This window comes from Chiloscyllium plagiosum, chromosome 1, assembly GCF_004010195.1.
Source record: "Chiloscyllium plagiosum isolate BGI_BamShark_2017 chromosome 1, ASM401019v2, whole genome shotgun sequence".
Lineage (NCBI taxonomy): Eukaryota > Metazoa > Chordata > Chondrichthyes > Orectolobiformes > Hemiscylliidae > Chiloscyllium > Chiloscyllium plagiosum.
The window spans coordinates 152,531,075-152,545,001 of record NC_057710.1 but is presented as its reverse complement, the minus strand read 5'-3'; the positions used below and the strand labels follow the sequence as shown (position 1 = coordinate 152,545,001).

At 42.9% G+C, this 13,927-nt stretch overlaps 1 protein-coding gene across 6 annotated transcripts in view; it reads right to left on the bottom strand.

Annotated features, from left to right (window-relative positions):
* dclk2a (doublecortin-like kinase 2a) overlaps positions 1–13,927 on the bottom strand; it is a 323,983-nt gene that overhangs the window by 152,133 nt on the left and 157,923 nt on the right. For all 6 annotated transcript variants that reach the window (XM_043699555.1, XM_043699584.1, XM_043699574.1 and 3 more), the window contains exon 3: positions 7,720–7,822. In XM_043699555.1, the coding sequence (XP_043555490.1) occupies positions 7,720–7,822 (103 nt within the window). The remainder of the gene's footprint in view (positions 1–7,719; positions 7,823–13,927) is intronic.

Sequence of the window (13,927 nt, the reverse complement as noted above, 5' to 3'; positions counted from 1 at the left end):
AATACCCTGCTGTCAAACTCCTGTGGATTACCATTGACCAGAATTTAAAGTGGACTAGTCATGTAAATATTTGGCTACCAGAGCACCTAAGAGGCTAGGTATACTGTAGCAATTAACTCACCTCCTGTTTCCTATCCACCATGCACTAAGTACAAGAGTGTGATAAAATACACTGCACTTGCCTGGACAAATGTAGCTCTAATAGCACTCAAGAAGCTTGACATCATCTAGGACAAAGCAGCCCACTTGATTGGGACTACATCCACAAACATTCACTCCCTTGGCCTTTTATACTCAGTAGCTACAGTGTACCATCTACAAGATGCATTGTAACAATTTACCAAGACTCTTCAGATAGCATCTTCCAAATCCACTGCCTCTTCCATCCAGAAGGACAGGACAGCAAAATTATGGGAAAGCTACAACCTACAGGTTTCACTTCAACCCACACACCATCCTGACTTTGAAATAAATCACTGTTTGGTCAATGGTGCTAGGTCAAATTCTGCAACTCCCACCCTAACAGCATTGTGGATTGACCTACGCCAATTGGACAATAGCGGTTCAAGAAGGCAGCCCACTACCAACTGCTTAAGGGTGTCTAGATTGGGGAATAAATGCTAGCCAAGCTAGCAACACCCACAGCTCCTGAGTGAATGAAAAAATATTTCTCAACTCTCACCCCCATTTGTTCTAGTTGTCAGACCTACTTATTTCCACTCCAGTTAAATGGTGCACATGAATATTTAAATTATATTCCGAGAATTGTGGCCAAAGCTCCTTCAAAGTTGTGAATAGTGCATCTGTCACGTTCCATGAGTTGAGGCCTTATCAGTGTAGGGTAATCGATCCCCTGGTATGATTGAAAGGAGGGAAGGGAGCCTTCTTCCTCTTCTGGTCAAGTTAGACCACCATCATGCAGGTTACCTACTTGTTAGTTCAAGTTGTTTTTTGTGGACATTGTGAGTGTACATTTGCTGTAACACAAGCTTCAGAGTGGTTCAAAACACTGTGTGATGAAGCTGCTCCTTTAACAAGGTTAGATTGTCCTTGGTATTTTTCCAGAGAGGTTATAAATGACACAGGTTCCGAAATGTCTGAGTTTGGTTGGACTTTAGGGCCAATTTGTTTACAGCTAACAGATACTGCCCTGGGAAGAAGGCTTTCAAGTATTAAAAATAAAACCACTTGTATTATGAAAGGGAAGTGGCCAGTCCTCAAAGCTCTTCTCTGGTTTGGTTTTAATGCAGCTGTGTGTGTGTGAGAAGAAAGGCTGCTAGACCCTCTCTCTCTTGGACTTCTCTCCTGTTAGAACTTGTTTGATTCTTCTTTTTGTGCCACGGGGGGGGGGGGTTTATGGGGATTGCTGCGAGTATTTTGGAAGTTGGGATAGTCTGTTGGGTTTTCAGATAGGATAGGTTATTCGGTATTCTGTTTTCTGTTCTTTGTGTTTCATTTGGTAATCTTGTAAATAAATTCTCCTGGAATATTCACTGTACACTTGCTTAAAATCAAATAACAAAGTTAGTCTGGGCTACCTTCTTGAAATGTTTTGAGGGGTCTGGCCTGGTCCATAACAACTGTTGGTAATCTTGTAAATAAATTCTCCTGGAATATCCACTGTACACTTGCTTAAAATCAAATAACAAAGTTAGTCTGGGCTACCTTCTTGAAATGATTTGAGGGGTCTGGCCTGGTCCATAACAACTGTGAAGATATAAACTGCATCTAGACAGTAATATTATTAGAGTGATGGCAGCACTCCCATTTCTGATTGTAAAGGATGCGGATTTATCCCACACTTCTGCAACTGGAACATGCCGCTCTGAGTGCCACGCTGCTGGAGGTGTCAATTATTTAACAAGAGGCTATACTCTTGTATTTAAAAAGATCATTCACCACACCTTCAAGAAGAACTAGAGGGGTCATTTTTACCTCACTTGTCCCATTGCAGTTTAACTTACCTGCTTACCTGCATTAACAACTTGGTTAAGAAACACAAGATTTACTTAATTTAAAATGGCTACCTGAGAGAAAAAAAAAGATCTACAATCCATTTTCAGGGGTCCAGCTTTCCCTTTAATATCCATCCTGATTCACGTTTGCCAGTTAATTATGCTGGCTAAGACGTACTTACAAAACCTAGAGTGAAATATTAATGCTCTGTATTCAACTTAAAATTTAGACTCTTGCATATTCCCACAGCCCAGAAAGTGTCACGATGAAAATCCCAAATGTGAGCCCAGGACGATGAGAACAGAACATGGTGTAACGATTCAAATAGACTGGAATTTTGAATCACATTTGACTTGCATTAGAATCTTGCTTGAAAATGGAACAAGTACCTCACCAACCTCAGGAAAACTCAATTTCTAAACAAGAAAATTGCATAGTTTTAATATGAGAGAAAAATTGACTAGTTTTATTATAAATAGTGCTTTATGCTGTTACACTGCACATCTTAAAAAAAACCTTTCATTTTATGTGGTGTCTTTCAGAACTTCAGGACTTCCGAAAGTACTTTTACAGCTAGTGCAGTACTTTTGATGTGCCATCTCAGTTTTAATGTAGGCAATGTTATAATCAATTTCTGCAGAGCAAGGTCCTAAAAGCACCATAGTGATATTCACAAGGTCCTCTGTTTCAGTGGTGTTGCTTGAGTGGTAACGACTGACCAGGAAATTGGGGAGAATGTAAACTACTCCTCTTCAAAACGGTGCTACAGAATCATCAAACGTCCATCAGAGAGAACAGATTGGGCTCTGCTTATTGTCTGAGCTATAAGACAGCATCTCTGCCAATGGAACACCTCCCTCATTCCTGGCTGGTGTGTTACGATTGGTTTCTGATTACATGTAGAGCTGGGATGAGACCTGTATCCACAACCTTCTGACTCGAAAGCAGGCCTGCTCTACGCTGACGCCTCAATACAATTGATCAATGATATCTACAGGATTTAATAAAGCCAAGGAGAAAATTTGATGTATGACAGGTTAAAAAAAGTATTAAATCTTATTAAAATGCATTACTCTGTCTAATATCAATGTGAATTTGATTTCAGGTTCTTTAGATTTAGATTAGTGTTGAAACAGGCCCTTTGGCCCAACAAGTCCACACTGACCCGCCGAAGAGAAACCCACCCCCCCCCTATGTTTACCCCTGACTGATCCACCTAACACTACGGGCAATTTACCACGGCCAATTCACCTAACCTGCACATCTTTGGATTGTGGAAGGAAACTGGAGCACCCGGAGGAAACCTATGCAGACACGGGAAGAATGTGCAAACTCCACACAGACAGTTGCCCAAGGTGGGAATTGAACTCAGGTCCCTGGTGCTGTGAGGCAGCAGTGCTAACCACTGAGCCACCGTGCCGCCCGTCTACCCTTTTGATCTTTATAATTTGCCATCACACAGCTTTTCAACCAACTTAGGCAGAATGATATAGAATATTTGATCTCAACTTTTTGAATAAGCTGCATAACTCAGCTCACATGATCTGCTCAATTCTCAAATTTAAATTTAGACAACAAATAGAGTCACGCTGCCATTTTATCCAGTAAGAAGTGCACGAATACAGTGGTAGCCTAATTACATCATTGCCTGAGATCACAGGCAGGGGTAGTAATGAACAATGTTCCTGTGTCCATTGGCTGCAATAGAGGAAACACATCAACTTCATGATGCCAGCTCATCTGAGCGGCTGCAGTGTGCAGCCTGCGTTAACAATCTTGTTAAGGGATTGAATGTGTCAGCACCAGCCTTGGTGCTAGTTAGAGATGCACGCACCTCTAAGCCAGGGATGTGCAACGTGGCAATCTTGTAGAAATCAATCTGACTCCGAAACAGTGAATATTAGCACAACATGGGAGCCAAAGAACCGTAGGGTTCCAACCCAACCCTACACTGGAGTGTTTGGTGAAGGAGGTGAAAAGGAGTGGGGGGGGCTGAAACGAAGGGGGGTTGAAATGGAGGGGTGTTGCAATGGAGGGGAGGGTGAAACAGAGGAAGGTGAAATGGAGGGCAGGTATCTTGTAACTATAGAAACCCAGGACACCTTCTGGACGTATGCTTAGCAGATAGTAAGATCAATGAATGCATCTTCAAATACATCAACCACAACAGCAGTCTAAATAATATTTAAATCATCATAATCCCAATATTTGTTCAATAGTTTCCATCAGACAGGTCATACGTCCAACAATCATATATATTTATGCTCACCCTCATGTACTCAGTTTCACTGCAAATAGCATAACCACAGCTCACAGTGTGAACAACTGTTCAACCACAATTGCCATATCAGCCCCACTCATAGACACTTTCTCCTCTCTTGGAGAAGAATACATCATCCAACCCGAGGCAAAGCAGATCAAACTGACATGACAAAAGGCACCTCAGTATTTCCTAACCCCTGTGCTGTCACCAAACTCTGTTCTGCTGAAGGGTCACAAATCTGAAGCATTAACACTCTCTCTCTTCACAGTGTCTGCCTGAGCAGCGAAGTATTTCCAGCATTTTCTGCTTTTGTTTAACATTTCCAGCAGCTGTAATATTTTACTTTTGCTTGCCATGATTTAAATTCCCATTTACGTACAATGTAGCTGTAGCCGTGAAAGCTCATTGTGGTCAAGTGTACTGAAATTTCACCTTTAACCTTCTCACTATTCTCAACAGGCTCTGATGGGATTCTGGCCACAGGATGAAAATGTAATTACAGATTAGATTCCCCACAGTGTAGAAACAGGCCCTTCGGCCCAACAAGTCCACACCAACCCTCCGAAAAGCAACCCACCAGGACCCATTCACCTACTCCCTACTAATGCACCTATCACCATAGGGCAATTTAGCATGGACAATTCACCTAACCTGCACATCTTTGTACTGTGGGAGGAAACCGGAGCACCCGGAGAAAACCCACACAGACATGGGGAGAACGTGCAAACTCCACACAGACAGTCGCCTGAGGCTGGAATCGAACCCAGGTGCCTGGTGTTGTGAAGCTACAGTGCTAACCACTGAGCCACCGTGCTGCCCACAGTGGGGGTTTGTTTCTACAATGGCTGGGGCCCAGCAATCCTAAGACCAACCCGTCAAATCAGGCTAAGATTTTCAGTAAGCACCATTCAACATTTTCGGTAATCTACTTATTTGAAACATTTTTTTAAAATCAGGGAACCTAACGTCTAATCCAATTACACTCACCATCACATCAAATCAGTCAATTTTAAAAGCAAGCTTGAATAGATTTTTGGAAATAAATCTGCTGCTTACTGGTACTGTTTAAATGGAATATAAAAAGCTGAAGAACTGCAGATGCTGTAATCCAAAAACAAAAGCAAAAATCACTGGAAAGGCTCAGCAGGTCTGGCAGCATTTGTGAAGAGAAATCAGAGATGACATTTCACATCCTGTGAACCAAATTAAGAACTGATGGTAGCGAGGAAAATGCCAGTTTACATACAGAAGATAGGTTGGGAGAGAGGGTAAGGAGTAACCAATAGGTAGAAAGAGAGTCCAAAGAGAGAAAAAGATCTGTTGGATAAAGGAGTGGGCAACTATCTGGCTAGGAGAGTGAACAGCTGTAAATAGACTGTTAGCAGCTAACAATACATAGTGTGTAATGGCAGACTATGTGATAACAAGACCGGTGTGCAGGGTTGGGGGCTGGGAGTTATTAAACTCGATAGTGAGTCCGGGGGTGGGGGGGGTGGGGGCGCGGGCGCAACAACCAGAAAGTGGGGTTTTGTTCTTTCAGCTTGTGCGGAGCTTCACTGGTATACTGCAGCAAGCCTGAGACAGAGATATTGACCAGGGAACAGGGTGGGGTGTTAAAGTGACAGGCATCTGGAGACTCAGGATCATTTTTGCAGGCAGAACGTAGGTATCCTGCAAAGTGGTCACCCAGTCTAATTGTAGGTAAAGTGCTGCTTCACCTGGAATGTATATTTGGACCCTTGGAGACTGAGGAGGGAGGGAGGTAAGTGGGCAGGTGTTACACCTTCAGCGGTTGCAGAGGGAGGTGCCCAGAGGCTGTGTTCAGAGTGAAGGAACACAGTGAACCAGGGTAACCTGGAGGGAACAGTCCCTGTGAAGTGTGGACAAGGGAGGGAAAGTTGTTTGGTGGTGGCATCTTGCTGGAGGAGGTGGAAATGTCAACTGATGATCTTCTGGATGTAGACGCTGGTGGGATGGTAGGTAAGGACAAAGGGAACCCTATCACCATTGTGGGTGGGAAGAGATGGGGTTAGGGCAGAAGTGCGGGTGATGGGTCGGACCCGGTTGAGAGCCCTGTCAACAATGGTGCTGGGAAACTTTTGGTTGAGGATGTAGTTGGACGTTTTGGAGGCTCCCTTGTAAAAATGGCATAACATGACGTTGAATTCTTCTTCTAGCCTCTTCACCACCTTGAACATTTCTTTAAGCAAGAATCCTCCTCCTGTCCCACAGAATCCTTCACTCAGTTCTAACACTCTCCCTCCACCTGGACCCCTCCCTCTGGCCTTTTACCTGTGCTCGATCTGTTCATTGAGAACTATTGACATGACATTGGTCACCTCAATTTCTCTGCCCACCCCCCACCCAAACCAAACTGTCTTCCTCGAACTGACTGCACTCCAATGCTTAGATCCCACCTTGACTTTGTCATTCAGCCTGCCTATAAAGGTGGTGCTGCTTTACTGGACTCTACATTGCAGAGGCTGAGCAGCAGCTCTCAGATAACCTCCTCCTATCTCCCCGGACCATGAGCCCACCATGGAACATCAGGCCATTGTATCAACTATGGGTCACTGACCTCACTTCATCTGGTGATCTCCCCATCACTACCTCCAAACTGAGAGGGCTCACTTCTACCTCCTTCCAAAAATCCACAAACAGGATTCCCTTTGCAGACCCAATGTTTCTGCCTGCTCCTGCCCCACAGAGCTCATCTCTCCCTACCTTGACTCAGTCTTTTCTCCCCCCAGTCCAGTCCCTGCCCATTTACATCTACAATTCGTCTGATGCTTTAGCTGGTTTCAGAATTTCCAGTTTTCAGTTGGTTTCTCTTTACTATGGATGTGCAATCCCTTCACATATCCATGGAAATGGCTGGAAGTGGCTTCTTTTTCTGATCAAGTTTCTCATCCCCACTCTGCATCAGTTAAAGGAATCAACTCCTTGCTTCAGTAAAGTTTTACAAGGGTGTTGTTAGTTGTACCTCACACAAGTAGGTGCTGTCCATTCATCCAAGCAAGACGATAACATCCCCAACAAGCTGGGGCAATGGATAAAGGTCAAAGCAAGGAACCCTGGCTGCCTTCCTTCAAACAACCAGCAGTGATATAGTAACCCTGCTTGCAGCACAAGGATCAGCGTCTGGGTATTAATCACAGCACCGAGTTTAACTATTTCAGATGCAAGATTTGTGCTCCACATGTCTCATTCAAACAAACAAAGTAAGCTTGACAGTTGTAAAGAGATTCATTTAAAGGTGTTGTAACAGTAAGACTTTGTTGGCTGACCTATTAAAGGCAATTTTCAGTTATTAACAGCCAGCTTGATAGAAGGCAAGCACAATTTCAAATGGAACAATTCAAAAAGGCTAGTGAACTTCAAATAAAACAATCAAAATCATGACTTGGAGCCAAATGGAAATTTCCTTATTTCTTTAACCTCATTCATATAAGAGGGAGTTTGAATTTGAATCATACACAGAATGATCCACACAATCTTACCACTGCTGTCCAGTAAAAAGTCATCCTGGGCATAGCGATACTTTTCCGGACCACATGCAACAAAGACATCATCGTCCCCAAAAAAGTCCTGGAGGCAAACGATCTGAAAGAGAAAATAGCGATAGTAATCTCTTGTTGAACAAATTACTTAAATCAAATAATAGAAAAGCATTCTAATACACTATTTTAATAATATGTCTTTATACATCTTAATTGAGTAGTAAAGATTGAAATTTGGGAACACTCTTACTGACCGTTTCAGTTGTGAGCTTATCAGTCTCAGGCAAGATGCCAAATACAGTTCCAAAGACAACAGGCTCTACTCATCTCAATTTATCATAAACCATGAGGACAGAGTAGTCCCTCAGCCACTCAAGCCTGTTCCACGATTCAATGAGATCATGGCTGATCTGTGGTCTAACTACATATAACTACCTTTGGCCTATATCCCTTCATACCTTTGCTTAACAAAAAATGATTTGTCTCAGCTTTAAAATAAACACTTGATCCAGCATCCAAACAGCCAAGTCAAACCTAGGAGCAGCAAATGGAGCCATGGTGGTAAAAGCTTCTGACCTGAACCCCTTTTATGTATTTTTCTTTTTTATATTAAATCCAGTTGTGCACTTACACTCAACTGAAAAGTTTATTTTCACCATCACCAAATCACCCATGGTTCCTGAAACCCTTTGACTTACTTTCCATTACAAATGTGTACACTTTTACTCAGCAAGTTGGTGCATGAGAAGAACTGACATTTATATGACAGATTTAATATAGTAAAACATTCCACAATATCACTTAAAGAGGCAGGTGACCCAGCAGGAAAAACAATGAAGGTCAGAAGGAGTTACCAAAAGTGTGGTCACAGAAGACTGACTTAAAAAAGGCAAGAGAGAGGAGATTCCAGACTTCACAATTTTGGGACTAATTTTGGTTTTGGGATTAATGGTGGGACAAAGGGAATGCGATGCATAATAGTTCAAATTCAGAAGGGCAGTTGGAAGTCATCTGGGTCTGAGCTGAAGACAGATTATGGACAGTTGTCCAGGAAATAAAGATCTTGAAATCAACTTGTTAGAGGGTGGGGTGGAGGTTATGAGGGCTGAGTTGATGGATAAACAAAACTTTGTGAAGTGAAGATACTGGTAACATTTCTAGATAAGTCGAAGCTCATAGCAGTGAGGCAGAAATTATTGCTCAGGTAGGTCTTTCCTGTCTCAAGTAATTACAATTTAATGGGTTATAGTCCGTTCTGTCACACTGGGTCAGGCCATGCACTTACATTTTGCAGTATATTTTGATGTTCAGTACACCATACAACTGGAAGCTTCATGGGGTAGAATTTAATAAGGCCCAAAATATACAAGGGAATCATGATGCACGATTAACCTCAATCAACTTGTGATATTACAGGCAGCATCCAATCACATGCAGTCCAGCACGCAATACTGAATGGCTGTAATAATCAGGACAAGTCCCAAGTTCATGAGAGATGAGCATCACTTAAAGCCTGTCTGCATCTCAAGGGCAGGCACATGTTTGCTCTGGCAGGTGTTAGAGGGGCTGAATAAGAGTGTTTGAGTAATAATAAGTGTGAATGGTGTAACAGGTCAGACAGCAAGTTCCAGGGTTCTGTGACATAAAACTGGAGCCCTCGGTATAGGAAATGCATAGGAAGAGTGATGTCCTCAATAAAATGTCTACAGATGAGCTGGTTTGGTGGACTGACTATATTAAATTATTCATAATGTCCAGGGGTGAGCAGGCTAGGTGGATTAGCCATGGGAAATGCAGGGTTACAGGGACAGTGTGGAATGCTTTTCAGAGGGTTGGTATGGACTCGATGGGCCAAATGGTCTGCTTCCACATAGTAGGGACTCTATGAGTCTATAAAAAAGGGAGCCAAGGGGCACTCTAGGCAAATACTGAGACAACAGGAGCATATAGTCATCAGAATATTTGTTAGTAGTCTGGTTCCAATAACTTAGATGCAACACAAGATGAAAGCTAATGAGCTTTCACAAAGGAACCATCAGCATTTCTCACTGCTCCATTCACCACTACCCCTCCTTCATTCACTGACCAACAATCCTGATCAAACATGATTCATACCCAACATTCATAGCTCACCTCAACCTCACACCCACAGCACTGCTCCACAGAGTTATTCAACAAGGATTCTGGGTAAGCCAAGATGGAGGACGGGAACCATTTCTGGCTATAACAGGCTGCTCCTTTTCTGAGCTATTTCACATGTTGGAGGTGATTTCCTCAAATTTCAGGAGCAGCAATTGCTGTTTTATATGCTGTTGCATTGTTTTGGAACTTGGAGAAAAAAGTCAAAACAATGACACTTTTAAAAGGGAGAGGAACAGACAAAGTCAGCACATGGTCAGGTCAGTGCAGGAGACAGAGAAAGAAAGAAACCCACACTGCTTCCTAACAGAGCAGTGAACCTGCGCAGTTACTGCCTTTGCTGTTTGAATTCATGTATCGGTGGACATCGGAGTGCGTCTAGGAAAAGACGATTCCTGAAGAAGGGCTTATGCCTGAAACGTCGATTCTCCTGTTCCTTTGATGCTGCCTGACCTACTGCACTTTTCCAGCAACACATTTTTAAGCTAGGAAAATTAACAGTAAAATTCACAACTGATCTTGGAGGAACCTGTTTGGGAGATGTCACAGCACACAAACAGGTAAGTGAATAGTTTTAAGTGTGGTCTTGCTGTAAGTCTGCAATAGTGAGCAGAGTGGGTTCTTTCTTGATTATATGTCTTATTGAGATATGTCTCTTGATTAAACTTAAAAATATAAGCCATAAATATTAAATTAGCCTGGAGCAGTGTTTTGTGGAGGAATAAGACGGTGCTATTTTCTGGGTCTGTGGATTGGAAGAAGTAAAAATGGCCCTTAATAGAGTGATATGCTACTCTTGTCAAATGTGGGAGTTTAGAGAGAGTTTATGTTTTACTTAGGATTATATTTGCAATAAATGCTGTTGGTTGCGAATCCTATCAGACCAAATGGAGCGACAGTTAGTGGCAATAAGGAATTTACAAGAGCAAAGGGATGTGATGGATGGTAGTTATAGGGAGGGAGAAAAGTTGCAGATACAGTCACATAGATGTGTTAACTCCAGGAAAGGTAAGAGAGGTAGGCAGGTAGTGCAGGGGTCTTCTGTGGCTATCCCCATTTCAAACAAGTATGCGGTTTTGGAAAATGTAAAGGGTGATAGATTCTCAGGGGAATGTAGCACAAATAGCCAAGTTTCTGGTATCGAGACTGGCTCTAATGTAATGAGGGGTACACTAGGTTCCAAGCGATTGATTTTGTTAGGGGATTCTCTAGTCAGAGGCACAGACAGAAGTTTCTGCTATCAACAAAAAATCAGAATGGTGTGTTGCCTCCCTGGTGCCAGGGTCAAGGACGTCTCAGGGAGGGTGCAGAATGTTCTCACGGGGGAGAGGGGTCAGCAGGAGGTCATTGTCCACATTGGAACCAATGACATAAGAAGGGAAAAGGATGAGATTCTGAAGTAAGATTACAGAGAGTTAGGCAGGAATTTAAAAAGGAGGTCCTCGAGAGTAGTAATATCTGGATTACTCCCAGTGCTACAAGCTAATGAGGGCAGGAATAGGAGGATAGATCAGATGAATGCATGGCTGAGGAGCTGCTGTACGGGAGAAGGATCCACATTTTTGGATCATTGGAATCTCTTCTGGGGTAGAAGTGACCTGTACAAGAAGGACAGATTACACTTAAATTGGAAGGGACTAATATACTGGCAGGAAGATTTGCTAGAGCTGCTCAGGAGAATTTAAACTAATAAGGTGGTGGGAGGGGGTGGGAGCCAGAGAGATAGTGAGGGAAGTTTTCAATCTGAGACTAGTACAGTTGAGAAAAAAAAGTGAGTCAAACAGTCAGGGCAGGCAGGGACAAAGCAGAGAACAAGGTAGGACTGATAAATTAAACTGCACTTATTTCAATGCAAGAGGTCTGACAGGGAAGGCAGATGAACTCTGGCCTGGTGAGGAACATGAGACTGCGATATCAATAAAAAGGAGGGGTGTCCTGTCTTCATCTGATCCCACTCTCCTGCAAAAGGGTTCTCTGAGGGACATTGTGCATTTCTATGCAAGGCTGAATCCAATGACCTTAGAAAAAAATGTGCAACTTAGTCAGATCAGGGAAATTTATTAGCACAGTGGCTAGTTGCTTGTTCTTGGAGCTGCTTGGAAGGTTTGGGGTAATGAACACCTCTCTCCGTGCATGAGGAGCATTAGTTACCTCCCTTGGATGGTGAACTGGGAGCTGTGCAGATGTCACCTGCTTCAGGGTCCCTACATACAGAAATTCAGGGTTACAGATAATACGCCCAGCCACTGGCAAAATTGTCCCCACCTTACTCTGAAGTTGGAGTTCTGCCCAAAGAGATGGTAGATTTCCATAAAACACAGTCAGTATTCACACCATTGATTACTTGGGTTGAAGGAAGATGAATGCTCGCGGAAAGTTCTGCCTTTATGAGTCCTTGTCACCCTGCAATCCTTCTGCCAACTATTAGGCATTTTCCATACTCCCTCTGCTCCAATGGCCTTTCATGCTGCAGTGGAAAGGCATTAGTAACATCACAATTGGGAGTACACTGCAAAGTTTCTGGTGAAACAAAGGACTTCACAGCACCACTCCCTCAACAATTTAGAACAATTCAGCAAACCACTGAACCCTCTGACAAATTTACATCAGATCAGTGGGAATTAATCATAGATTAGATTAGGTTACTTAGTGTAGAAACAGGCCCTTCGGCCCAACAAGCCCACACCAACCCGCCGAAGCGCAACCCACCCAGACCCATTCCCCTACATTTATCACTTCACCTAACACTACGGGCAATTTAGCATGGCCAATTCACCTAACCTGCACATCTTTGGACTGTGGGAGGAACCCGAAGCACCCGGAGGAAACTCACGCAGACACGGGGAGAATGTGCAAACTCCACACAGACAGTCGCCTGAGGCGGGAATTGAACCCGGGTCTCTGGTGCTGTGAGGCAGCAGTGCTAACCACTGTGCCGCCCACTAGTTGGTAATCCTTTATTTGGAATAGCAATGGTAGAAGGAGTTCTTCCTGTTGCTGAACACATGCTCAGCTGTGCTTCTTTAAGAAAGGTTAATTCAGTTGCCTAACTAACTGAAATATGGACAACCAGATGTATGTTCACTGGAAGGGAGTATGGGGCATGGTTGTCCTTTTGGGATCAAAACAGCAACAGAAGCATAAAAACTATAGTTGAAACCATAAAGATGAACTTTGTAACTAGTAGCTACTATTTAAGGGGGTTCCTTTAAACCTCTGTTCATTTAATATTCCATATCCAGTGCACCATACAACCTCATTTAACTGTTACAATGTTAACAAGTCTTCTACAGTTCAAACAAAAAATTTATTGGGCACTACCTCAACCTATTATGAACATACTGTTTTCAAAAATAAGAAGGTTTTGTTCTTAGAAGAAATGAAATCTAACATTCAAGTGGAAGTGGGCAAGGGGACATTAGTCTTCAGGCATCATGAATATCTGTCTGTAGTCATTGGCTGAGGATTTAGACAGTATAGATAGACAGTCCCCAAAATACAGAACATCAACAGGGTTAGGTGGGGAGAGAGAGGTGTGAGTGAGAGGATCCAGGGAAATGGACTGAGCATCAGCCTGAGAGAAGAACAAATGCCACTTCAAAACTATTGCTTTGTTTCCTCCATTCTGCAGGACAATTTTGGTATTGGGAATGCATTTCATCAGTCATGGTGTTATATTTTCTTTGCCTAATTAACTGATGGTTTATATCTAAACTGCTGTTTCTTAATGAATTCTCTTAATAAATTTAGAGGGAAGGCGATGGCCTAATGATAATATCACATTGGTGAATCCAAAGATCCAGGTAATGTTCTGGGATTCAAATTCTGCCACAGCAGATTGTGGAACTTGAATTCAATAAAAATCTAGAATTAGAGGAGTGTAATGATGAACATGAAATCATTGCCTGACGGTTGGAAAAACCCATCTGGTTCACTAATGTCCTTTAGAGAGGAAATTGTCATCCCTACCTGGTCTGGATGACATGTGATTCCAGACCCATAGCAATGCGGTTGACTCTTAACTGCTCTCTGGGCAAGTGGCGATGGGTAATAAATATTGGCTTGCCCA